The sequence below is a fragment of the Canis lupus genome, chromosome 11 (assembly GCF_003254725.2).
Source record: "Canis lupus dingo isolate Sandy chromosome 11, ASM325472v2, whole genome shotgun sequence".
Classification (NCBI taxonomy): domain Eukaryota; kingdom Metazoa; phylum Chordata; class Mammalia; order Carnivora; family Canidae; genus Canis; species Canis lupus.
The window spans coordinates 17,695,404-17,720,440 of NC_064253.1; the positions used below are offsets into that span (position 1 = coordinate 17,695,404).

Consider the following 25,037-nt stretch of genomic DNA (forward strand, 5'->3'; position numbering starts at 1 on the left):
AGATGACTTTATTTCAAAGTTTGTGGCTCTTTTAAGAGCACCCCAATCTTGGAAAGAAAGATTTTCTAAGAAAAGGTTACTGCATTTTTTCCCCTGGCACTTTGGAAGTGATAGAAATAAGGTGTGGCCATTTAATCTAAGTCAGGAAGGAATGACCCAAGAATTTCAATTTCAAAAATGGCACTGAAGTCAGGGAAGTATTTATACTGTGCCAGTTCAGGGCTTTTATTTTAAGTGTCTTTCTTACATGGTATGTAACTGGGTGAAAATATAATAAAAGCAATACATGAACATATAATTGTAGAGGAAGAGTTATATCTTTTAACCCTGAAAATAAAATGTTAAAAATATGTTCTTCAGAACAAAAACTACCTGAGAGTATATTTTTAAATCATTAAACTAGATGAAAAGGGCAAATATGTAATGGTAAACTTTGCAGCATCTATATATTAATATTCAAATGGTCACTAACTACTCAGGCCATTTGTACCAGCCTAAAAAATATAAGGTCTGGAAGAGTGAGCAAAATGGCTTTCTTAATTGATATAAGAATTTTAGCTCTTCTTACTTTCCCTTGTTTCTTTTCTTCATTCTTTTGGCTACCCTTCCACTACCTGCCTGTCTATTCCCACCTCTTCCCAACATACACATGCACACTTTGTATTGCAGGAGTAAACTGATAGTCATGCTTTGAGTCAGTTGGTAGCTATATTTCATTCTACCTAAGTTTCAGTGACTGCTTCAAAGGAGTTTGGCTTTGTTAAAGGTAATGCTATTTTGGAGTACTAGCAGCATACATTATAAGTTTTAAAAAAAGTATGTGGCATTACAACATATCTGGTGCTTTCTCGTCTTTGTAATTCTTATCCAAGGAATTGTTCACTTATTATTTTCCTCTTATCCATTTCCCACACTGGTGGGTAAGCTCTGTTTCTCCAGCATCTAGCCCAGAGGCTGGCACATGGCAGTCACTAAGTGGCTGTTTCAGTTAAGATTAAAATAAGTGAATGTTTGAAGGAGTTGGAACTGCGTTCAATGTGACATGTCAAAAGATGTGTAGATTATAGAATCCATCTGGCAATAGTGGAGCTCAGAAGAAACTGTGGCAGGGCACCCCTGGGTAGCTCAGCCAGTTAAGAAACTGACTCTTGGTTTCAGTTCAGGTCCTGATCTGAGGTCGTGAGATCGAGCCCTGTATTGAGTTCCATGCTCAGAACAGAGTCTGCTTGAAATTCTCTCCCTCTCCTTCTGTTCTTCCTCTCTGTCTCTATCTATCTCGCTCAAATAAACATATAAATCTTTTTAAAAAAATGGGGGGGGGGGTGACTGCAGGTGTAGGTGTGTGATTGTGACCTGGTTCCCAAGGGTTTATAGTGGCAGAGCTCTGGGTCCTTGGAACTTCGCATCAGGTGTGATAATTCAACAGTAAGCAACTTGGCTCTTTACATCTGTCCCTGAAACCTCTCTGACCTTGCTTACTCTGCTCATATCCTGGACCTTCAGACAGTCAAAACATGGGTTATAGTCTTATTTTTTAAATCCTCATGGCAAAATGAATGTTTTGAGATACACTTCCATGTGCTGAAATTAGCATTATTTTGGAAAACATACTAGACTATTTATGGTCACTGTTGTAGTAGTATATGGGAGGTAGTTTCAGTTCATGTGGTATAAAGAATTGATAGAGCTGATAAATGGAAAATTTTAATGTTTTATAAAGTACCCCAAATGTCAGAAACACTCTGCAAGTGATCAACTACAAACAAGATTTTTGTAAATTTTAAATTATTTTTCATAAAACATTATCTTTAAAAGCTTTTAGAAATTATTTTATATTGCAATTAAATTGTCCTAATACCATTCTACGATATTTTGAACTCTAAAATATATGCCACAGAGTACATAAATCATTTATATTTCTGATCTAATTTGATTCTTATAAATATTATATGTCATGGTTATTAGTCCTGTTTTACAGATAAAAAATTTGAGGCCTGTAGAAGTAAGTCTGTTAAGTTCTTACACCTGTCAGAGGGAATATTAGGTTAAAATCCAGACAGTGGAGTACATTGTAACCACCTTGCTCTACTGCCTCTTAGAGAACTTAGACTTCTTTATGGGTTAAAATCATAGATCAGATCCCAGGGTCTCTGGGTGGCTCTGACTCTTGATTTCAGCTTAGGTCATGATCTCAGAGTCATGAGACTGAGCCCTATGTTGGGCTCTCCACTGAGTGTGGAGTCTGCTTAAGATTCTCTCTCTCCCCCTCTTTCTGCCTCCATCCCTGTCTCTCTCTCTCTCTCTCTAAAAAAAGAAAAAAAGAAGAAAAAGAAAAAAATCATAGATCATATCCCATGTTTTAACTGAATTTGTTTCTTCTGCTACAGCACCTGCATCATCAGTGTTAAGAAATATCTTAATTGATTTATTTTATTTTTCTAGGCTGTTTTGCTCTCTTTATATATATGTTATTTCTCACTAACCAACCTGCACAGATTTTCTTCCATCTCTAAAAGTGTAAACGTTTATTACATTATTTTAAATCTGTATTCCTCAATGTCCTAGGATGTTGCTGCGTTTTAAACTAGGCATTTTGTAAGTGAAATTAAGTTTTAGGTTTTAGGTATTCAGAAATGTTCTTTTTTTACCCTCAAGTTTTATGTGCATGATATTTTTATTTATAAAATCACATTTTTCTTTATTCTTATCTCTGTGTAATATTTATTAAGAATTATTTTTAAAGCAGTACCAGAAGGAATTAGACTGCTGTGGAAAAGCAACACATCTTGAGTCAGGGTTTGATTGGAGAACGTTGGTTGGAGGGGCATGAACCATCTTTGGGTTTTTCCTCTTACTAGCTATGTAACATTAGTCAAAATTTTTTCCCTTTAAGATATACTCTACAGATCAAGAAATTGGACTATGTTTTCTTTCTGAGTCTTAGAGCTAAGAGAATGGACTTCTGATTCCAGAATCATTTTCTGATACAACTCTTGAAAATCATGAGTTCTGATTCCAAATTAGTAGAGTACAAAGAGTAGTAACTAGATCAGTAGAGCCATTGAAGAGATTATTTACAAATGCAGTCACTGATTTGATAAGTATTTATTGAATTCCAGCTTCTTTTCAAGCATAGTTCTGTACACTAATAGTAGAGCAGGAAACAAAGACCTCTCCCTTTGTGCCACTTACAAAAAACAAAAATATTTATAAATACATTTTGGTAAACATACTTATTTTTGTTCCAAAAAGCAGGCAAAACATTTATAAATACATTTTAGCAAATAACATTTAGCAAATAACATGTCAGTTGGTAATAAGAGTTTTGGCAAGTTGTAAACCCAGGTAAGAAGGGTAGAGAGTAAAACCATGGATGGGAGGGTGGGGATGATATTATTTTATATAGGGTGATCTGGGAATGCCTCTTGGAGAAAGTGACATTTATTTTGAGATCTGAAGGCAGTGATAGAGCAGGCCATGCATTTGTCTCGAGAGGAATATGAAAAGAGAAAGCAGAATGCCTTAGAATTAAGTTTAAGATGTTCATTAGACATTCCAACTAGATCTATAAGTTGGTCTGGGATAGATATTTATATGTAAGTCATCAATAAGTAGGTGATATTGAAGATGTGACACTAAATGATTGCAGCAGGAAAGGAGTTAGATAGAAACGAATCAGGAGAGACAGAGAAGTTGGTGACTACCATATTTGGAGCTGAGGAACATGAGGAAAAACCAACAATTAAAACTCTAAAGAAGTCTATTGGTAGGAATAGAATCAAGAGGAGGCAGGATCATGGAGGCTCAGTGAAGACATTTTTCAAAGTGGAAATGAAAAGAGCAGAAGACCAGGGAGTAAAAGGAAATCTGAGAACATGTAACAGATTTGCTTTTCCCACAGGATTTGGTACTCTGTTCATTGGAAATCCCTGAACATATTAAGTGTCAGGAGGTATAACTTAAAAATATAGTGGAAATAGTTGTGAGGTATATAATAGTGGATCACTCTCCTGGTTAAGCCACACATGTATACCTGTAATGGAATCACCACATCTACCAGTCAGTTATCCAGCCTTTATAAACAAAACAAGTCTCTTAGAAAACAGGCTTTGTAACATCAAAGGAGTTAGCTATCAGTCCTTTTTACCATTGTCCCTCTGGCACCTAAAAGAGTGCTCAATAAATATTTTTTAAATGAGTAAGTGAATCAGTTGAATGATGGAATAATGATTCTAAATTTTCATTAATAGTCAAGACTTGTATATATAATACAACCAAATAGCATGAAGATAAACTAAATGTTATTCACTACTAACTCAGTGATTACCCAAAAACCCAGTCTGTAGGGATAGATAGCTTATATTTCATGTCTTATATGTGAGTTAATCAGGCATCCTATGACCATCCCATTTCTAGTCAGTTATAAATAAGTTATCAAGCTGCATGGAGTCAGTATTCATAGCAATTCTTCAACATGTGTGTCTCTGATAGAATCTTAGAGACAATGACAGTTGGTTCATAGTATTTGAATTAGCTAAGAAGTATGGTTCTCCATACGTATAAACAGTTATACACAAGCACTAGAGACCTCAACATTACATACACGCTGATCTAATTAATGATATAAATTTACCCTCAGGATAGTAACTTAGGTCTGCAAAATATTTAAAGGCATAGGCATCTGTTGAGGCATTAAAAACAATGTTTAAAGGCTTGTGAAATTCAACTTCCAGTAGTAATAATAGCTCACTCTTCTGACTTACTGTGCTAACTTCTTGATGGCTGGTTCCTGAGTCCTAAGCAGTTGGTACCTCCAAGCCATCTGGTGTCTTGTGGCTGAGTCAGCTCCAACAGCATCAAGTCATCACGGTAGGTTCCTGAACTTACTTACCCTGGCTCAGAATTCAGAAGTATGGGTGTTTCCCTAGAAGCAGTAAGGAGTGGTCACACAAGAGTTGCATTTTTTGAGTGAGAAGGAAGTGTGCTAAAAAATCTGAAGACCTTCAGGAAACCTAAGCTTCTGCCTTTGGTTTTGGAGTAGGCACACAGTGAATCTATACCATATAGAAAACTTCCTGCTCTGATCAAATCATATGGTAACTTAAAAAGTAAGGATAGTTCTAGTTTCACATTTCTCTTATATTGAATCAATACACAAAGACAATGGACTTCTGAAACCTCTCATTTGATTCAGTGAAGATATAAGGTGGCTTATGAAGAATTCTAGAAGACTGAGTCTCTGATTTGGCATTATGAAATTCCAGAGGCAATAGGAATTTGGACTTTAAAAGATGTGGCATCAAATAGCCCTCGATGGCTAGTAATTCTTGGAGCATCTAAGTAAGATAGCATCACTGATAAAGCATGTCAATGTTGATGAAGTTATAAATTTTAAATCCTTCTTTCCTATAAGATCAATAAAACTATGGTGGGTTAAAACTACTAGGAATTGATTCTGAATGTTTTGTATTCTAATCAAAGCTTCATCTATCCTTTGAGCTTTAACCTTGCATAGTCTGTGAGTGCATGAGTTTCATGGCAGCTTATTTGACTGCATAATCCAGCTGTTTCCTTCACAGAACTCATTTTTTCCTGTGAGTTTTTATTGACATGGGCTTTTATTTCTTAAGTCTCTGTCTTTGTAAATTACCTGTTTATATTTTCACGCATTTTTCAGTTGTCTGTTTTTCTTGTTGATTTGCAGTTCTTTCTATGTTCAAGGTGAAAATTCTTTTTTTTAATAATAAATTTATTTTTTATTGGTGTTCAATTTGCCAACATACAGAATAACACCCAGTGCTCATCCCGTCAAGTGCCCCCCTCAGTGCCTGTCACCCACTGAAAATTCTTTATGACTTAGCAACAGTCTGGTATGTGTGTGCTAAGTTTTTATACGCTGTCCTTTGTCTCTTAATTTTGAGGTGGACTAAGCCATTAAATTCTCCCATGAAGGTTGTGCTGTTTTTATTTTTTTGTTTATTTCTTTGTTGTCTTATAAACATTCATCCCTACTTTGGAATTAAATTCTTAAATGGTGCATTCATTTTCTTCTAGCTTAAATATTTCTTTAGCACCAGAGACAATTTGGATTTGCTTTTTAATGTATTCATGCAAACAATTATACATATTATATAATGTTATGTTACTAAGCACATAAACAAAGTTTTTCATTTGCTTCATCTGTTTTTTTCCTTTCCTTTTCCATGTTTTCATAACTTGTGCCTTAAAATCTATTTTGTCTGGCCTAAAAACTCCTATCCTGGCAAATATTTTCTGTATCTATCTTCAACCTTTCCAGATATAAATATAACTATGGATATAGATATAGATGTAAATATCTACTAGAGAAATACAATAGCTAGATTTTATATTTTTCTGTTTAAGCCAATGTAATAGGGTTTTTGTTTTTGTTTTTTTTTTGTATTTTATCAGCTAATTTAACATTTTTACATTTATTTAAATTAGTTTTATTTGGGATTTTTATTGTCAGCCTATTTTGTATTAGTGTTTTATATTTATATTCTGTTTTTCCTCTTTTTCTCCTTTACCATTTCCTGTAAGAGAAACCAGCTTTTTCTCTGCATTCAAAAATCATTTTCTATATGTTGTTATGTGTATCAGGAATCAGTTTTTCTCTCATGGCAAATAGTATTCCACTGGTAGGTAATCTGTGTTGTTGTTGTTGTTTTAATCAACTAACCTCTTAATAGACATCTGGGATGTTAGCTCTTATGAGTAAGGCTACTCTGATCATTTTTGAATGTATATTTGTATAGATATGTTTTGTCCTGCAATATGAATATATTAACACATTATATATTAATATGTTAATTTCTTATAAACTGTGGCCTGGGGACTGGCTGCCTATCTTTGTAAATAAAGTTTTACTAGAACACAGTTATCCATATTTGTTCATTTGGTCTTTTTGGCCACCTTCAAGCTACAGTGACAGTGTTGAATAGTTGCAACAGAAAACATGTGGCCCACAGCCTAAAATATATACTCTATGGCATTTTATAGGAAAAATTTGCTGACCTCTATTGCAAATACTCTGAATTTCATTATATTCTTCTAAAGAGTATCTCCTCTCCCCACTTATCCACCATCCTCCCCTCTCCAAGAATTACGTTAGATTCAAACTGGAAAGTCTGTCTTACCTACTGTGGACAACAACTTATATCTTCAGTCCACTTTTTCCTTACCTGGCCTATGTGGAGTATGTTCTCTGGATGTGTGGGTCAAGTGCCATCTGAAGACAGGCTTCTCTCTTTTCCTTTTGAGATTGGCCCATCAGTTTTTGACAGCTTTCTCCACAGTAGTTTCTGTCTTTACAAGTCTAAAAAGATGGCATATTTTTCACTATTGCTTTAGCCATTTAGTGTCATGCCATCACCACAGCCCACTGTCAGGTCAAAGCTGCAAAGTTGGTAAATGCAACTTGTGCTAGTCCCTTCAGCTCCCCTAAAAGGTTCACCTATCTTTGTTCATTAACCAGAACCAGCCTGAAGTTGTTTTTTGTATTCTGTCTACAAGTGATGATTGTGATCTCCAGGATGGCTTTTGGTGGGGGGAACTTACTTACCTTATCACTGCAGGAGGGAAATCTTTTTATTTTTTGTCTCTCATACTAGGAATTTCTGCATCATTTATCCTTGAAATATTTCAAATAGTTCCTTTTTACTTTACATTCTTTTCTTTGGGGCTTCATTAACTAGGTACTGACAGTTTTCCTTTCTATAAATTTTTTGTCACTCCTTGACTCTTTAACACTCTCTGATGTGTTCTGTTCAGGAGTCCTTTGCAGCTTGCTGCTTCATTTGTTGGCTGGGTTTGGACTGCATTTTTCTCCATGTCTACTACTCAACTTCTGCCACTAATGACCTTGAAGTATTTGGTGTAGAAGAAGTAAAAGAAAACATCAAGCTTATTTGACTGCCAGTAGCCAAATCTTCTCTGTTAAAGGATAAAGGTTTTGAGATGTAAATGAGCTAGATTTCTAGTATTCCTACCCCCCCCCCCCCACTGTGAGGAAGTTTATGACACTGGCTAAAATCCAATTATTGCTGCTTTCCATGGTCAACATTTATTTAGACTTCTCATTTTTATCAGTCTCTTTGCTTACCATTAGTATTCAGTCCAGTCCTGTGAGATCATATTCCTTCTTGAAATACATCATTTAGAAGTTCCTTTTGAGCAGATCTGTTGGTGGTAAATACTCAGTTTTTGTTTCCTTGAAAGATTCTTTATTTAACCTTCAGTCTTGAATAAAATTTTAGCTGAGTTCAGGAGTTTACATTGACAGTTATTTTTATCCTCTTGCCACTTTGAATACACCATGTCTTCACTTCCTTATGTTGGTGCCAAGATGCTATCTTTGCCATTTTCCTAATTCTAAAAACTTTGAACATTTCACTCTTTTAGGATGTTTGTTGTAGAGTTTCATAGATATCCAGTAATTGTGAAGACACTTAGCTAGTTTTTTAAGATTTTTTAAAATAAATAGATATTGAATTATATTATGTACTTTGTACCAAAGATACAGAAATCATAGATTTTACTCTGATATTACAGTAACCTTGTATTCTGAAGAAAAACCCAACTTGGTCATGGCATTGCATTTTTATGCAGTGCTGGATTCAATCTGTTAAAACTTGCTTAACATATTTAAGTCTAGATTAATAAATAAGATAGATTACTACCTTCATTTTTTTCTGAAATCTCTGTCTAGTTTGGGTATCAGAAGTGTGTTTGAAAGTGTTCCTTCTTTTTCTGTTTTCTAGAGAGCTTACATAAATTGAGAGTCTAAGCTTTTTTGAAAGATTGTTAGTTTTGGGACCAGATGTATACTTTGTGGGAAGATATTAAACAATCACTTTTAACTATTTTATGGTTACAGGATAGTCTGCCTCTATTTCTTCTTGGGTCCATTTTAGTAAGTTTTTAAAAATATCTTTTCATTTCATGTAAGTTGTCAGGTTCATTGCCATAAAATTGTTCATATCTTTTTATTTCTTTTTGAACTCAACATTATCTGTAGTTCTACATTCTTCATTTCATTCCTAATAGGTTTTTTTTTTAGTTTTCTTTTTTATTTATTAATTTTTAATTTTATTAGCATTTGTTAAGAACTAGATTTCTCCTTTTTATTATTCCTTTGAGTCTTTGTTCTTTGTGTTTTAAATTCACTTCTCCATTTTCTTTTCTTCTACCCGTAAAAGTACTGCAATATTCTATGATGGAAAAGAATGTTTTTAAAAATATTTTCCCTTATTGAATTACATTTGCAACCAAATGTTAAGTTATTGAAATTATATTTTGGAAGATAATAAGGGCAAGGAGTTATATGTATAAGATTTAATTGTTACTTTCACATTTATGCACTTAAGATTTTTTTATTTTAACATAAATTTCAGAACATCTTAATGTAACTATTTGCTATAAAGAAAGATATGTGTATAGGTTATCTTTGAAGATAAAATTTAAAATGTATGATTTTTATACATGGACAATTAATCTTCCATTTAAATTATTTCATTTGAACTATATAGTATTTACATTTTAATATTTTTAAAAGCCTACTTGAGATAAATACCCAAATTCCTGTTATATGCTTTTAATGGTCTTTTCTTATTATGGAAGAATTTTTAAAAAAAATATTGCATTATTATTTGTTGCTTTTCTAGAAGAAGCTGAAGCATGCATTTCTATCCTGGGTTCCTATGTAAACCATTTGAAGTTTTAAAGTTCTTTTCTTAATTGATACATTAAGTGCTTTCAGCAATTAAGTTGCAAAATTATTTGACTCTAGACTAACATATAAAGTACTTGGTTCTTGCCTCTTATTACCTTTTTTTTTTTTTTTTTTTAAGATTTATTTATCTGAGACAGAGCACCAGTGTGCCTGTGCTAGCGGGGAGAGAGGCAGAAGGAAAAAGAATCTCCAGCAGACTCTCCACAGAGCCGGAAGCCTGAGGCAGGGCTGAATCTCAGGACCCTGAGATCAACTTGAGCCAAAAATCAAGAGTCAGACCCTTAACTAACTAGGCCACTCAGGCATTCCTTGCCCCTTAATAGCATCCTTGCAATATTTTAAGAAAGGGCTTGATATTACATAGCACTCCTATTATACATATGAGATATTCCACTTTTCAAGGTGAAAACAGTCCATGCCCTTTCTTCAACATTTTCTGACGTTACTTTTGACAGTTTAGTTTGAAATCCTGAATCGTAGTTATTTTTAAGAATGAGGCTGTATGTAATTTACTTACCGTAAGAGTCCTGGGCTTGCAGAACATAGAGGGAAAAGAGATCTCAGTCTATGAGAGATTTATTCTACATGGTTGTGCTTATCTTGAAAAGCCGCCAAGTTTGCTTTTATGCTCCCAGAGCCTCAAGTGGGAATCAATTAGAGTACCTGCTGTTTTGAATAACAGATAATGGGGGTAAGGTCAGAATTTAGACCACCAACAGTGTTCAATAAGTCAGTAGTATTCTAAAACTACCGTATACAAGATTTGCTTTTTTGTTCAATATACATTTGTTAACTAATGAGCTTGGCAAAAATAACTCATGGTGCAATACAACTCAACTTTATTGAATATACATAAAGCAAAATTGTTTGGTTGTTTTTTTTTTTTTTTTTGGAAATTCAGCATTTGATCCCATGATTATAAGACCTCTTTAACATAAAGGTATTAAGGAGAAAAATACATTTTAGGAACTATAATTCTCAAGTTAGACATCCACTAATTCAAATATAAATGTTTGCACAAAAGTACGTGATAAACAACCTGTTTATTTGAAAATCTAAAATACTACAGAAAAGCAATTTGGTTTAGTCATTGACATTCTTTAAAATAAATCCCTGGATGAATTTTTGGTAAATGATATATGTAGATAAAGCATATAAGTTAGGCTAAATCATCTCCTAAATATGATATATTTAAATAAAATATTTGGAAGCAGAAAAGCAATCACAGCGGATAAAATAAGGTGAATAGAATATATCCTGCTCTTGCCATACATTATATAATTTTAAGAGCTTATAAACATTTCAGAATTCTCTATTTTTAAAGAAAGAAAAAATTGGAAAGTATTATTTCAGGCCTTGTGACAGATTCAGTTTTAGAATTGTAACTGACCTGCTTAAAACATTTTTTTAAATATACCTTTCCCAAAGTATTTAATAGATTTGGGTCATAAGCTAACTTTTATTTTGCAGTTGATTTTTATCTGTTTTGCTTAGACTGCTGAAATAAACCTCCTAAAATAGCCTTTTTATCTTCTCAACCTGCTGGTCAACTGCTAAGTGGCTTCTTTTTCCCTTCACATATGGAGTCTCTCGCCTTTTGTGGCATTCAAGATTTGGTTCCTCAATCTTTAAAATAGTGTTCACTTTAAAATCTTGTTCAAAACTATGCCTTTCACATTGCCATTATTTATTCTATGTTTTGATCTGGCCTCTTCCATCTTCTTCTCCACGTATCTGGACACATAGTAACACAGTCATCTTCACTATGCATTACTCTAATCATCCTTAAATGTCCCTCATGGATTTCATATTTCCATGAAATGTGAATGTGTCCTGTGGGCCTCCTTCTGTCTCTGTTGGCAGCCAGAACTGGGGCTTCGGTTTCTGACAGTGTTCCTTCCTGCCTTTTCTCAGAGTTCTCTTCTTTCACTCTTACTATGTCTCTGCTGCCTTATCCCAGTATTTTTGTTATTCCCTCTAACTTTTCCCCAGAAAAAGTTCGTTGTATCCTGGAGATCTAGGACTCTTTCAAACTGAGGTAAAAATGGCTGGTAACAGAAATATATCCGTTCGGAGTCTGTATTGTATCAAGGGCCAAGACTATCTGATGAAATCATGAAATACTAACTAAGTATAAAACAGAGTGTAAGTGAGGACAGGCTTGAGGACACCGGGCACTAAATTAATACCACAAACACATCACTTTTATTCTTCTAGCCTGGTTCATGGAATGGTACAAATAATGGCTTTTTAGCTTACTCTTTTCTGCTGTAGCTGCTTAACCTTGAGTAATCACTTGTGTTTTAGGTAAAGAAGTATACATATATGGAAATGTATTAAACAGACTTTCTGTTTTTATTGTATCAATATTCTCATCATTATGCATAAGCCACATGCTATTTCAATTATAAGTTTATATGAAAAGTACCTAAAGCATATCTTTCTTCAGTTTCTGTTGTTCTATCAAAATAGCTTTCTCTAAAATTATTGACTTCATCTCAGAAATGCAATGCCTCCTCCTTACTAGTTATTGCCTCGTTTTCAGCATGTTATTTGCACAGGGTTATGGTGCAAGGTAGAGGGTGAGAAAGAATGCAGAACCAAGCTAGATCCGCCAATGGATGGAACTGATTGTGACGCTGGTAAGGTAAGTCATGTTAGTCACCTGAAGTTAGTAAGAATATTGAACAAAACTCAAGAAACTTGCATTTTCTCCTGCCAGTTCTATATGTATCCATCTTAATACTAGTAGAATACTTTCAGGATATATAAAATTTTTCCAGTATTTCATTCATTTTCAATTTTACCTTTTATATTTTTTTCAAATCTATGGTTGTTTTATTAACATAAATGCAGTTATTTTTTGTTGTTGATTATGAGAGTATTGAAAGGTGGTGTATTACTTTAACTAAGAAATGAATTTATTTTTTACTATTTAAAGTAAATATAGGTAAAATAACCACAAATGATAGCATAAATAGTAAAACTTCCAGAGCTGATGAATCCTCTCAGGTATAAAACATTGTCTTAGATAAACAACTAAGTATAATTTTTCCTAGTCATTTCAGGCATCACAAATAAAATATTCTAGTTGACAGTTTGAAGATTAGTAAATATTTGGCAGAGTTGTTTAATTTTTTTAATGTGTCTCATAAAGTTACAGGAAAGTTTATTAGTATACATTTCCATTTCAAAGTAATTATTGTTGAAAAATTATTTTTTTTAATTTTCCTATCAGAATTATTGCAGTTGAAAAATAATTTTTTAAAAAATATGGAGGAGGTAAATCCCATCTAGTTAACTTAATCGAAAGATAATAGTTCAATAGCTTACATTATTTTCTGATTTTTATTCTCTGAAGGGAAAGCGGAATGGTTAATCACTTTACTCATTAGATATAAGATCAGAAACTTTGCCTCTGAAGAACATAAATGTTTTATTACATTTAAAAAGAAAACAACATAAAGGTTACTTGAAGTGAATTAGTGAAAACAATGAAGTTATATGGAACGCTAGCTTAAAAATACAGTGTTTTTAAAAATGGACATAATGGAAATCCATCAATTCCACTTCTAAAATTTTGTGCTAAGGGAATACAAATGTTGTACAAAGAAATGTAGGTGAGTGTAAACACACACGCACGCACAAATGCTTATTATGTAAGGATGCAACTTGTAATGGTGAGGAATGAGAAATAGCAAAAGTATTCATGAGATGAGGAATGTTTACAATGTAGCTGTTAAAAGAATGAGGTAGATATTTACATACAAACTGAAAAGATCTAAAGGACATGATGGTTAATACATAGGCATGTCAGAAAAATGGATACTTTGATACCCCTTGTTATTTACCAAAAAATCAATTATGAATACACATATACATTGTATATATATCCCTAACTAATAGAAAATGATTTGAAATATACACTCTAAACTGTAATTAGTAGTTACCTCTTGAGAGGGAAGTGGAATTGATGGATGAAAGTGTGGGAGTTGAGGGTAAATACAATTTTTTTCCCAGCCCCTTTTGAATGTTTGACATAAGCGTGTAGTCATTTATTTCTTCTATAATTTAATTTAAAAAAGTAAAAATTGTTTAAATACAAAATATTTTTAAGACTAGAAGTACTTCATCACTAGATATAGTCAATTAGAAAATGGTTTCTTGAACGAGAATTTCTGTGAATTATCTGCCAGTTGTTTACCGACTGTGCCAGATGTTTTTCTCTGAGTTTATATGGAGAGTCAGAATCTGGGTTGGTTTTCATTTTTTTAATTATACACAAAAGTACAATAATGTGTGCATATTGGGCAAGCCTCACGGTATTTTGTTGAGTAATTTATCGCTGGAATTATAAAACTCTGCAACAGCAATAATTTTTATCATCCCTGAAACATGAAAACTGTAATAAACAAAGATAACCAACTATTCAGCTATATTTCTTTGAACATCACACAACCCATTCATCTTACTTAGTTTTTCTTTATCACTATAAAATCTCTTCATTTTTATAAACTGATGCCCTAAGTATTTTTCTACTATTATTTTTTCATCTGATATTTATGAGAAAAATTTGCATTCTTGAAGTCTCTAAAATAAACTTATTCTTTTAGCAATCAAAATTGTAATTGCTTATCAAAAGTAAAATGTTTTTGTTTCCCAATAATTGTGCTAACAATGTTCTTTTAGTGGTTCTGTAATGCTTTTTGTATTAAAATTACTAATGGACTTCTCAGTTCCCTAGGCCATGTGGGCTTCTTTAAATGTCCATCTGTTCCAGCTGTTGTAGAAGCCATCATGAAAATAGCTTCCAACACTCTGCAAAGGAGTGCGGTAGTGCTAAAATATTTGAATGCTTTCAACCTCATATAAAACACCGAAGGCTTGGTACACTGCAAACCAAGAAACAAAGCTGGGAATTTTTAAATAATTTGTTACAAAGTTTTGTAATTTTGTAATTTTTATAGTGTATAATGATGTTAATCATCTAGCTGTATAAGTAAAAATATATAATTAAGTCTGAGAAGGTGCATACAGAATTTTATGATTCAAAATAATTGCAATGATAAGGATTTATCTACTATTTCTACAGTTTCCAAATTAAAAGCAGCCTATTTTCTTTCTTTTCCTCTTCTCTTTGTAATACATTCAACTGTGTTTACATTTAACAGATGTTAAAGGGTTGATATATGATTTAGTAAAAACCAAAAAATGTTTGTTTTTTCACTGACAAAACTTACTAGGAATTGGGGGAGGGGAAAGGAAATCAATATAAATTTATTAAAATTTTAGCCTGTTTTGAGGAATTCTACGTAACATATTTTAGTTATTTACTTTCCTATATTGAGATTCTTGAAATTACCATCATGATTCTTTACTGAGAATATAAAGACTGTAATATCCTTACACTCACACATTTGCATATATAATTTATTGCCTTCTGTTCTCCTCTTCTGTCATCCAACAATGTATGTGCAAGATTTGATTAGACAATGATGTTCTCTTTGTCATCTTCACAGAACTCTTCCACTCTGATGATTTCATGAATTTCTTAGACATGTCCACATAGAAATTTTGATAAAATGGAAATACAGTTAATTTTTTTGGTCTCCTAGAAGTAACCTTTATTATATATTTCCCTAGCATTTTCATAAATCAGACCAAATTAGTAGATATGATAAATTTTGTGTTTTTTAAACCAGGTGTAGTATCATTTTTTGAGGCTCAAAAATATAAATGAAGCAAATTATGCTGCCAGAAAAATCTATGAAAAGCATCATTGGGGTCATCTTATATATAAACCAAAAGAATATATTATACAGTAACTTAAAAACTAAATGGAACATATTATATAAAAATTTAAACAAAATGTTTAACACCTTCCTCACTGTTGAAGTACAACATCACCTTGAAGACACAAAGGCAGGCTCTCCATAGTTCATCCAGAGATCTGGTTCTCTGCAAGATGATGGACTTTTTAAATATTATACTATGCTTTCTTTAAATTTCACCAATTTGTGTATGCAGATTTGGCTTGTATATCTATTTCTATTTCTCTTCATCTGCCCAGTGTGGTCTAATTTAAATGATGTACAAGTCCAGATGCTGGTCTTTTCCAGCATATTTTTAGTCTGCTATGAATGCTAACCCAGCCTTTCAATGCCAGCAAGGAGCTATGATTTGCACTATGGGAAACATAAACACCCTTCAAGTAGGCCAAAACAATTTGACCAGTTGAAGTTTGACATCTTTCATGTTGGGTTTTTTTTCATGAGTGGCATTACATTGTTAAATCCTTAAAGCCAGTAAGTTGTTTAAAAGGACCTGTTTCCCCCCTTCTGCAAATTTTCAGACTTAATCTTCACACAAAATCTCAATATAGTGACAATCTTCATACAAAATCCAATGTAATATGCCTATCAATACACTCTGGGGGGATCCCTGGGTGGCGCAGCGGTTTAGCGCCTGCCTTTGGCCCAGGGCGCGATCCTGGAGATCCGGGATCGAATCCCATGTCAGGCTCCCAGTGCATGGAGCCTGCTTCTCCCTCTGCCTATGTCTCTGCCTCTCTCTATCTCTCTCTCTCTGTGTGACTATCATAAATAAATAAAAATTAAAAAAAAATACACTCTGGGTTGTTGAGATTTTTTTTTTCCAGCACAGATTTAAAACTTCTTGAATCTAAAAGAGATTGAACTTAAAATTTGACATTATTGGGAAAAAAATGCCGAAACTAATTATTTGATCACATAGAAAAGCATTAACTGGGCTCACACAAAACTATGTAGCATAGTTTTCTAAATTCTCTTTTCTGAAAAGCATTTAAAAACATATTCTCAAAATAAATTTTAAATATGAATCAGTTAAGATCAGAATGAATAGAATTTTGGTTAGGTTTCTGGAAACTTATTAATGGCATTAATATAATATATACAATTTATCATTATTAATTATTGTTGACTTCTAAGTTCCTAATATGGGCTTGATGCTTCATTAGAATGAAGGTATGACTACTTGCAAACTCCATTAGGTAAATATGATTATGATTCACATTTTGAAATGGGAAACTTGAAGATTAGAGAGTTTCTGTATTTCTGCAAAATCCTTTATAAGTCATGTTGCCATTAAGTGCAGATAATTGTTTAGGTCTGGAAGGATCAGCTTGCTCAACTCCATCATTATATAGTCATTAAGCTGAATTTTACTAACATTTACTTATTCTCAACATGATTTTGTTCAGTTAATTTTACTTTTAGCATGTTTACTATGACTGATAGATCTGATTTTTCAGGAATAAGGAGAAATTATTATAGTTTACCTTCCAAGTCCTGGCAGCCATTCCTTGGTGGCCACAGAAACTGCTTCTTTTGCTGCCTTTATTTAAAGTTAACGAAAATATAAACAAGAGAATGAGTACATTCCTTTCTCTTCTTTCATGGTTATCTTTCTCCGTTAATAGATACAAAATAAGCTGCAGAATAACTGGAAGGAAATGACAGAATGTCAAAGAATCCAATTGCCTAAATCTTTCAAATAAACACTGTCAAAAGAAGAATTGCTATAATGTTAATGCTTATATTTGAGGGGAACTCTTTCGGGATAAAAGGAAGAAGTCATAAAGGACAGTGCTAAAATTAAATTATACTTTTTTTTTTAATTACAAGGAAAGAAAACCACCAACATTTCAAATCACAACTGCTACGTTTGCTAAAATGTCTGCTTCACTCTAGTTATGGAAGATCATTTATATTTTATTTTCCGTCTCTGTGCTTTTGTCATTTGTCCCTTTTAAATCGTGCTTCTTAGACTGTGGTAGTTTTTCTTTCGTGGCTGTGCCACCCCAAGTGGCCTAAGTACTGAATTCTCAGAGCTGTGGTGCAAATATGTGTGCCCTGTTTTCATAATAAGACCTTATGATCTGACATGGCAACTGGGCGAACGGACCGTTAAATTACTACAACAAGAAGCAAGTGCCAACTTATTTTTGGTCTTTTTCAATTTGTATGTTTGGGGCTTTAGTACACCTGATTTAATCTCAATTCCAGTGACTCTGTAGGCCAGTGAATGATTTTCCCTTGTGCCCTGATTTGTTCACCTAAGACATAACTTTTGGAATAGTGGTGTAAGGCTGGAGAATGTACCAGTAGGACCTCAGCACCTGGACATGTGGCCGGAGAATGGAGCGTGTGGAGTCCCTGTAGCCGAACCTGCAGTTCTGGGATCAGCAGTCGAGAGCGCAAATGTCCTGGGTAAACGCAAAGTTCCTGGATTGGGGGAGGGTGTTTTTGCTTCAATTTCCAAATGCAAAGATTTTACTGATAAACAATGTTGGAAAGTGGAAGAAGCCCCTCAAACCCTACCCCGTGTTGGAAAGCAGAAACAAAATCCCTCAAATTGTGTAAATTATATAAAATCTCCCAAGAAGAAAATAAGACTAACCCTTCATAGAACAAATAAGTCAATGTTACATGCAGTGGTTTCTTGAGTAAATCAAATGAACAGTGTGTTTAAATGAGCAGGGAGACATGCATTAGAAAAAGTAAGTTGATAAGGGAACCCTGAGAAGGCAGGAAGATGTTAGGACTTACAGGAAGGGAGGGAAGGAGAACAAAATTATTGTCAATGTAAGTGAGCAGTGCTGAAAAATGAAGATGTGCTAATAAGCACGTGCACAGATTGGGAGGCATTTCAGGGTCTGCTCACTCAATCCCATCCTTCCTAGAGTGATCCCAGGAAAGCACATGAGAAAATTATTTCAGCTTTATACTTTTACTCTCGGTGTGGACTCAGTAGCCCGATTCTTTCATAAGCAATTTTAAAGAAAGGATGTGAGAACGTTAAAACCAGACTCCTTCATGAAAATCACAGGCTTTCTATTTTGCCCCCAGCCTCTGCCTTCTACTCCTCTATATCACTGTCATGGCACATTGGCTTTTATTTCTCGTGTGTTTTAGAAATTAAATTGATCAAGGATTGAAAATATATATATATATATATATATTTATATAGTTTTTAATAAGCATATGGATTTCCTACTATTAGCAATTATTTAACATGTGCACATTTTCAAAGTAGATTTAATATAAAGGAGTATACATTATTAATTTAATGTCTTTTAATTTTTAAAATGAGTCATTAACATAAAAAAAAGATAAAATTGATTATTTGTACTATCTTTTCTAGGCTAGGTTCTGAAGCAAGGGACTGTAATGGTCCCAGAAAACAATACAGAATATGTGAGAATCCACCTTGTCCTGCAGGTTTGCCTGGATTCAGAGACTGGCAATGTCAGGCCTATAGTGTTAGAACTTCATACCCAAAGCCTGTTCTTCAGTGGCAAGCTGTCATGGATGAAGGTATGACTACTTGCATCACCACCATCTTAATTAAGTAGACTTCTAGATTTGCAGTGTTTTTACAGTAGTCGTCAGTGTTATTTTACAGATGCTACAGATTGTATTCTAAGTATTTCCGAGCTCTCTTTCTTCAACCTTTAATGGCATGTAACAATCACAAGCACTGACTACAAGTATATTTTTTTAAATGTAGGGTATATTAAAAAATATATGAAAAAATGTAGAGTATATTATTACAGACAAATTAGATGAACTAAAATTTAAGAAAGTGATCATAGGAAATGCTGATGAGGATGAAGAGAAACTGGATCTCATATGTTGCTGATTAGAATGTAAATGGTACAGCTACTCTGAAAAATAGCTTGGTAGTTTCTTAAATAACTCAACATACATTTATCTTACAATTTAGAAAACACACTCCTGGGCATTTTCCCCCAAAAAATGAATATTTACAACTATAAAAAATCCCATGCCCAAATATTTGTAGCAGCTTTAATTTCAATAGCCAAAAACTAGAAACAACCAAAAAAGTTCTGAGTACTTGAATAGTCAAACACACTGAGGTACATCCATACCATCAGATATTATGCAACAATCAAAGGAAAAAACTATTGATATGTATAGTGACTTGGTGAATTTCAGAGCCTTATGCTGAGTAAAAAGAATCAATCTCAAAATATCAAATACTCTGTGATTCCATTGATATAACATGTAACATATCTATAACATTTATATAACATAGATATAATTTATATATATATATAATATATATATAACTATAAAACAAAACTGTAGAGATGGAAAACAGAATAAAAGTTGCCAGCCAGAAGTTAGAGATGATGGCAGAGAGAGGGATGGGTATCATTATAAAAGGATAGCATAAGGTAGAACTTTGTGCTGATAAAATACTGAAATATATTGATTGTAGTGGTAGTTGTGAAATCTACACATTAATAAAATGACACAGAAGTATACACATACATGTACCAAAGGCAGTTTCCTGAGTTTGCTCTTATACTCTAGTTACCAAAGTGGAACCATTTGGCTAAACTGGGGAAAAGGTATGTGAGATCTCTGTACTATTTTTGTACCTTCCTGTAAATCTTTAATTATTTCAGAATAAGAATGTTAAGAAAATTTTATGTTACTTTATTATTTAAGAATTACTTAGGGGGATGCCTGGGTGGCCCAGTCAGTTAAACGCCGGGCAAGTGCCTGGCTCCTGGTTTCTGCTTGGGTTGTGATCTCAGGGTCATGGGATCTAGCCCCACTTTGGTTTCTATGCTCAGCAAGGGGTCTGCTTGAGATTTTCTCTCCCTAACCCTCTGCCCCTCCTTCTCCTGGTCTCTCTTTCTTAAGTAAAAAAAAATAAATCTTTAAAAAAATTAAACTTAGGAATAACTAATAACTCCTTTTCTAAAAAAAAGGTTTTATTTATTTATTTCAAACAGAGCATGAGTGGGATGGGGAGGAGGGGCAGGGGAGACACAGACACCCCGCTGAGCAGGAAGCCAGAGGAGGGACTCAACCTCAAGACCCCAGGATTATGACCTGAGCTGGAGGTAGATGCTTCACTAACTGAGCCATCCAAGTGTCCAAATAATTTTGTATTACTTAAGATAGTTCTTGCCCATGGTCAATCAGTGAGCTTTCCTTTTTCTAGATGCTTTGGCAAAATCTTGATGTCATCATTTTCATTTTTTCTTTTCTTTTACTGTACATTCAGATTATCAGCAAGGTCACATTAGCCTTATCATTTTTCTTTTTATTCCAGTGTAGTTAACATACAGTGTTATATTAGTTTCAGGTGTACCATATAGTGATTCAGCATTTCCATGGATTACTTAGAGTTCATCAAGCCAAGTGTACTCTTGATCCCCTTCACCTATTTCCCTCATCCCCCTACCCACCTCCCCTCTGACGATCATCAGGATCATCAGTTTATTCTTGAGAGTTAAGAGTCTGTTTTTTGTTTTTTTCCTGTCTTTTCTTTTCTTTGGTAATTTGTTTTGTTTCTTAAATTCCTTATCTGAGTGAAATCGTAAGGTATTTGTCTTTTTGACTTATCTCACTTAGCATTATATCTCTAGATCCATCCATGTGGATGCAAATGGAAATATTTCATTCTTTTTTTATGGACATGAGCCTTATCTTTGAAATATATCCAGAGTCTGATTGTTTCCTAATATCACCAGAACACCACCCCTGCCTCAAGCCACTGTTTATCCCTGCTGTGGTTGCAGTAGCCCTCTAACCAGTCTTCATGCCTATGTTCTTCCTTCTCAACAGCCAGAGTGATACTTTTAAATTGTCAGTCATGTCCTATTATTCTTTCATTCAAAAGTCTCTAGTACCTTCCTGACTCCCTGAAAGTTCATATTCATTCCTTCTAAGGGAAGGACCTTACAGATCTCTGCCACCTGGCTGCTTCTTACCCTCAGACCTCATCCTCACTGTTCCCCATCACCCTTCTAACCACACTGGCTCCCCTGCTCTTCCCAGAGTAAGTTCTAGTGTCTTGGAAGCTCTTGCTTTCCATGCTGTAACACTGTCTCCTGATATTGGCAGGCTTCATCCTCTTACCTCCTTCAGGTCTTTGGTTAAATAATAACTCAGTGTTTTTCCTTTCCCTGCTTTATTCTTTTTTCATAGAACTCATCACCATCTGCCATAATGCTTATATGTCTTGTCTATTCAGTGCCCCCCCATAATTGTTGGAAGAGCAGGAGTTATCCTATTTTTGCATGCTTTATGTTTAGCCTTGGAAACAGTACAGGAACAAAGTAGGCACAGACTAGGTTAGGTGAATGAATGATGTGCCTTACAGGAATTTTCAACTTGATCTTTCTTGGCCTCTCTTCTTCTTCTTTTTTTTTTTTTTAATTGGAGTTCAATTTGCCAACATATAGCATAACACCCAGTGCTCATCCCATCAAGTGCCCCCCTCAGTGCCCATCACCCAGTCACCCCCTCTCCCTTTCTACCACCCCTTGTTCGTTTCCCGGAGTTAGGAGTCTCTCATGTTCTGTCTCCCTTTCTGATATTTCCCACTCATTTTTTCTCCTTTCCCCTTTATTCCCTTTCACTATTTTTTTATATTCCCCAAATGAATGAGACCATATAATGTTTTTCCTTCTCCAGTTGACTTATTTCACTCAGCATAATACCCTCTAGTTCCATCCATGTCGAAGCAAATGGTGGGTATTTGTCATTTCTAATGGCTGAATAATATCCCATTGTATACATATACCACATCTTCTTTATCCATTCATTTTTCGATGGACACCGAGGCTCCTTCCACAGTTTGGCTATTGTGGCCATTGCTGCTAGAAACATCGGGGTGCAGGTGTCCCGGCGTTTCACTGCATCTGTATCTTTGGGGTAAATCCCCAGCAGTGCAATTGCTGGGTCATAGGGCAGATCTATTTTTAACTCTTTGAGGAACCTCCACACAGTTTTCCAGAGTGGCTGCACCAGTTCACATTCCCACCAACAGTGCAAGAGGGTTCCCCTTTCTCCACATCCTCTCCAACATTTGTTGTTTACTGCCTTGTTAATTTTCCCCATTCTCACTGGTGTGAGGTGGTATCTCATTTTTTGATTTGTATTTGGCAAGTGATGCGGAGCATTTTCTCATGTGCTTGTTGCCTGGCCTCTCTTCTTACTAAATATTCTCCTTGGGATAATATTACTTTATTCAGTAGGTTTTGTTTATCATTAATATGCTAAAGGACACAGATATTTATCTCCAACCCAGGTCTTTCTATCCTGAGTCCCTTCATTGCTTACCCATCTGTTGCATGGACATCTCCACTCAACATCTCATCACTTCTAACTCAACACACCCCTTGCCTTTCTGTCTCAGTCCCACCATGTGCTTCTCTCACAGCACTCTCTCACACAGAATGGCATCATGATCAACCTTGTTCTCACTCAGCCAGAATCATTCTTCCTCAGTCTCCATCCATCTGTACTAAAGCAGCAAGCCCTATTTTTCCCAGCCTTTCTGCTGCCAGTGTGTTTCCTAATGATTGCACTGTTTCTAACCTGCATCCTCAAACAGCTCTCTCCCTTCTCTCTGACCACAATCTTCTCCAGCCCCAGCTCCTCATTTCAGCCAGACTTGCCTTTTCAAGGCTGGATCTGTCAGCCACCATGCCAAGTAATACCCTTCCATGAGCCCTACTGTTCTCAGGACCAACCTCAAAAATAACTGCCTGGTTTCTAAGGCTGTTTGTGTGGCCTGCCCCTTTAGCTTCTCTCACCTCATGTCCACCATTCCCTTCTATGTTCTCCAGCACAGCCCGGCCAAATTCTAGTCCATCCCTCATATACATCATGCTTTCTTATATCCAGGCCTGTAAACATCCTAGTTTCTTGGCATAATTCCTTTTATTTCTCAAGCTTTGGTTCCTCTTTCTCTCTTTCTCTCTCTCTCTCTCTCTCTCTCTCTCTCTCTCTCTCTCTCTCCATTTATTTACCTGAAAAATGTCTGTTGATTTTTTTTTGACTCAGTTTATGTCAAGCCCTCTAGGAAAAAAACAATCCCCTGATCCTCCAAATTGGGTATTTGCTCCCTTGAAGCACCTCACAATACCCTTTTATAGCAGATTTTAATGTGTCTCTATTCTCCTTGTTGTCTGTGCTTAATGAACAGACTGGCAAATGTTAAACCTCTGATAAATATTTGTTGTGTAAATATGAGTATATATACCATACCTCCTGGTTGTAGAAATGATATGACTATTCAAATAATGCAAATAATCATCTAATACTATCTCTGCCTCTAATTGGCTGTGCAATTTAATAATATTAAATTCACTTGAAACCTCCTTGTTCATAGGTAAAATAAGAGAGAGGAAACAGATACCCTCCAAGTTAAAAATAAATTAGAATTGGATGGGGGACAATTTAAAATATTGAAGCCATTGGAAATCACAATTTTGACAGCCCCTACCTCTTATAAAGTGATGTGTATCATCAGAATGATCCATAATAAATATTTATATAATTAGTAGGTTAGCATGTTTTATAATTTTGCCACACATATCAATCAAACACATCAGTCCATATGATGAGTAAAGTATACAACAGTAGTCTTCATGTATTATATAGCACTATGGAAGAAACTGAAATGTATGATTCTTTTAAAAACCCCAACTTTTAATAACATATGACACCTTAAAATGCAAGGGGCTATTTCTGTTATTCTTATGTAATACATGAATCTATGGATAGGAAAATTAAATACAGGGTGTCAATGCTGTAGTGAACAGTTATTTTTAGAGGAAAAAAAGATGCATGGCTTTAACATTCAGGTATTTCACATACACTGTGCTGAGATTTGGCCGAAATCCATGTTTAATGCATATCTTGGAAAGGGTTGGTCTCTTAAATCAAGACAAAGCCTGCCTGCCAAGTAAGTACTGGCATGTTACATGGATCACTATAATGTCACAATCTCAAGGGTATACTCCAGGAAGGAAGATTGGTATCAAATGTTTATGTCATCTGTAAAGCACAGTGAATTGACAATATGTTGTAAAAGGAGAAATAGAAAGACTTTTATCTGAATTCTTGCTTGGAATGTGAATGGAATTTTCTAGATGAGCTCCTTTCCACATTATTCATATATCTAGCTTGCTTCTCTCTTCAATGAAAACTCCAGAAAGATAATTATATATATACATATTATACATATACATGTACACACACACAGAATACCACTTTTAAAGTGTTGCAATTATAGCAGCTGTTTTTAAGTCTAAAGATATGACATAGTAAGCAGTCATCGAATAAACATAACCTACTTTGAGGTGTGAGAGCATACTGAAATGCTTTATTGCGGCTTATAATGGCATCTTAAAGGAAAATTTCAAAACCATGCGCGTTGAAGGCCATGTTCCAACTCCCCAGAATTGTTCAGAGCA

The 25,037-nt window shown here is 34.6% G+C and overlaps 1 protein-coding gene across 1 annotated transcript in view; it reads left to right on the top strand.

Annotated features, from left to right (window-relative positions):
• The window catches only part of ADAMTS19 (ADAM metallopeptidase with thrombospondin type 1 motif 19), a 228,433-nt gene that overhangs the window by 131,387 nt on the left and 72,009 nt on the right, over positions 1-25,037 (top strand). The window contains exons 11-13 of the mRNA XM_049091890.1: positions 12,297-12,398; positions 17,870-18,000; positions 18,935-19,107. Of these exons, the coding sequence (XP_048947847.1) occupies positions 12,297-12,398; positions 17,870-18,000; positions 18,935-19,107 (406 nt within the window). The remainder of the gene's footprint in view (positions 1-12,296; positions 12,399-17,869; positions 18,001-18,934; positions 19,108-25,037) is intronic.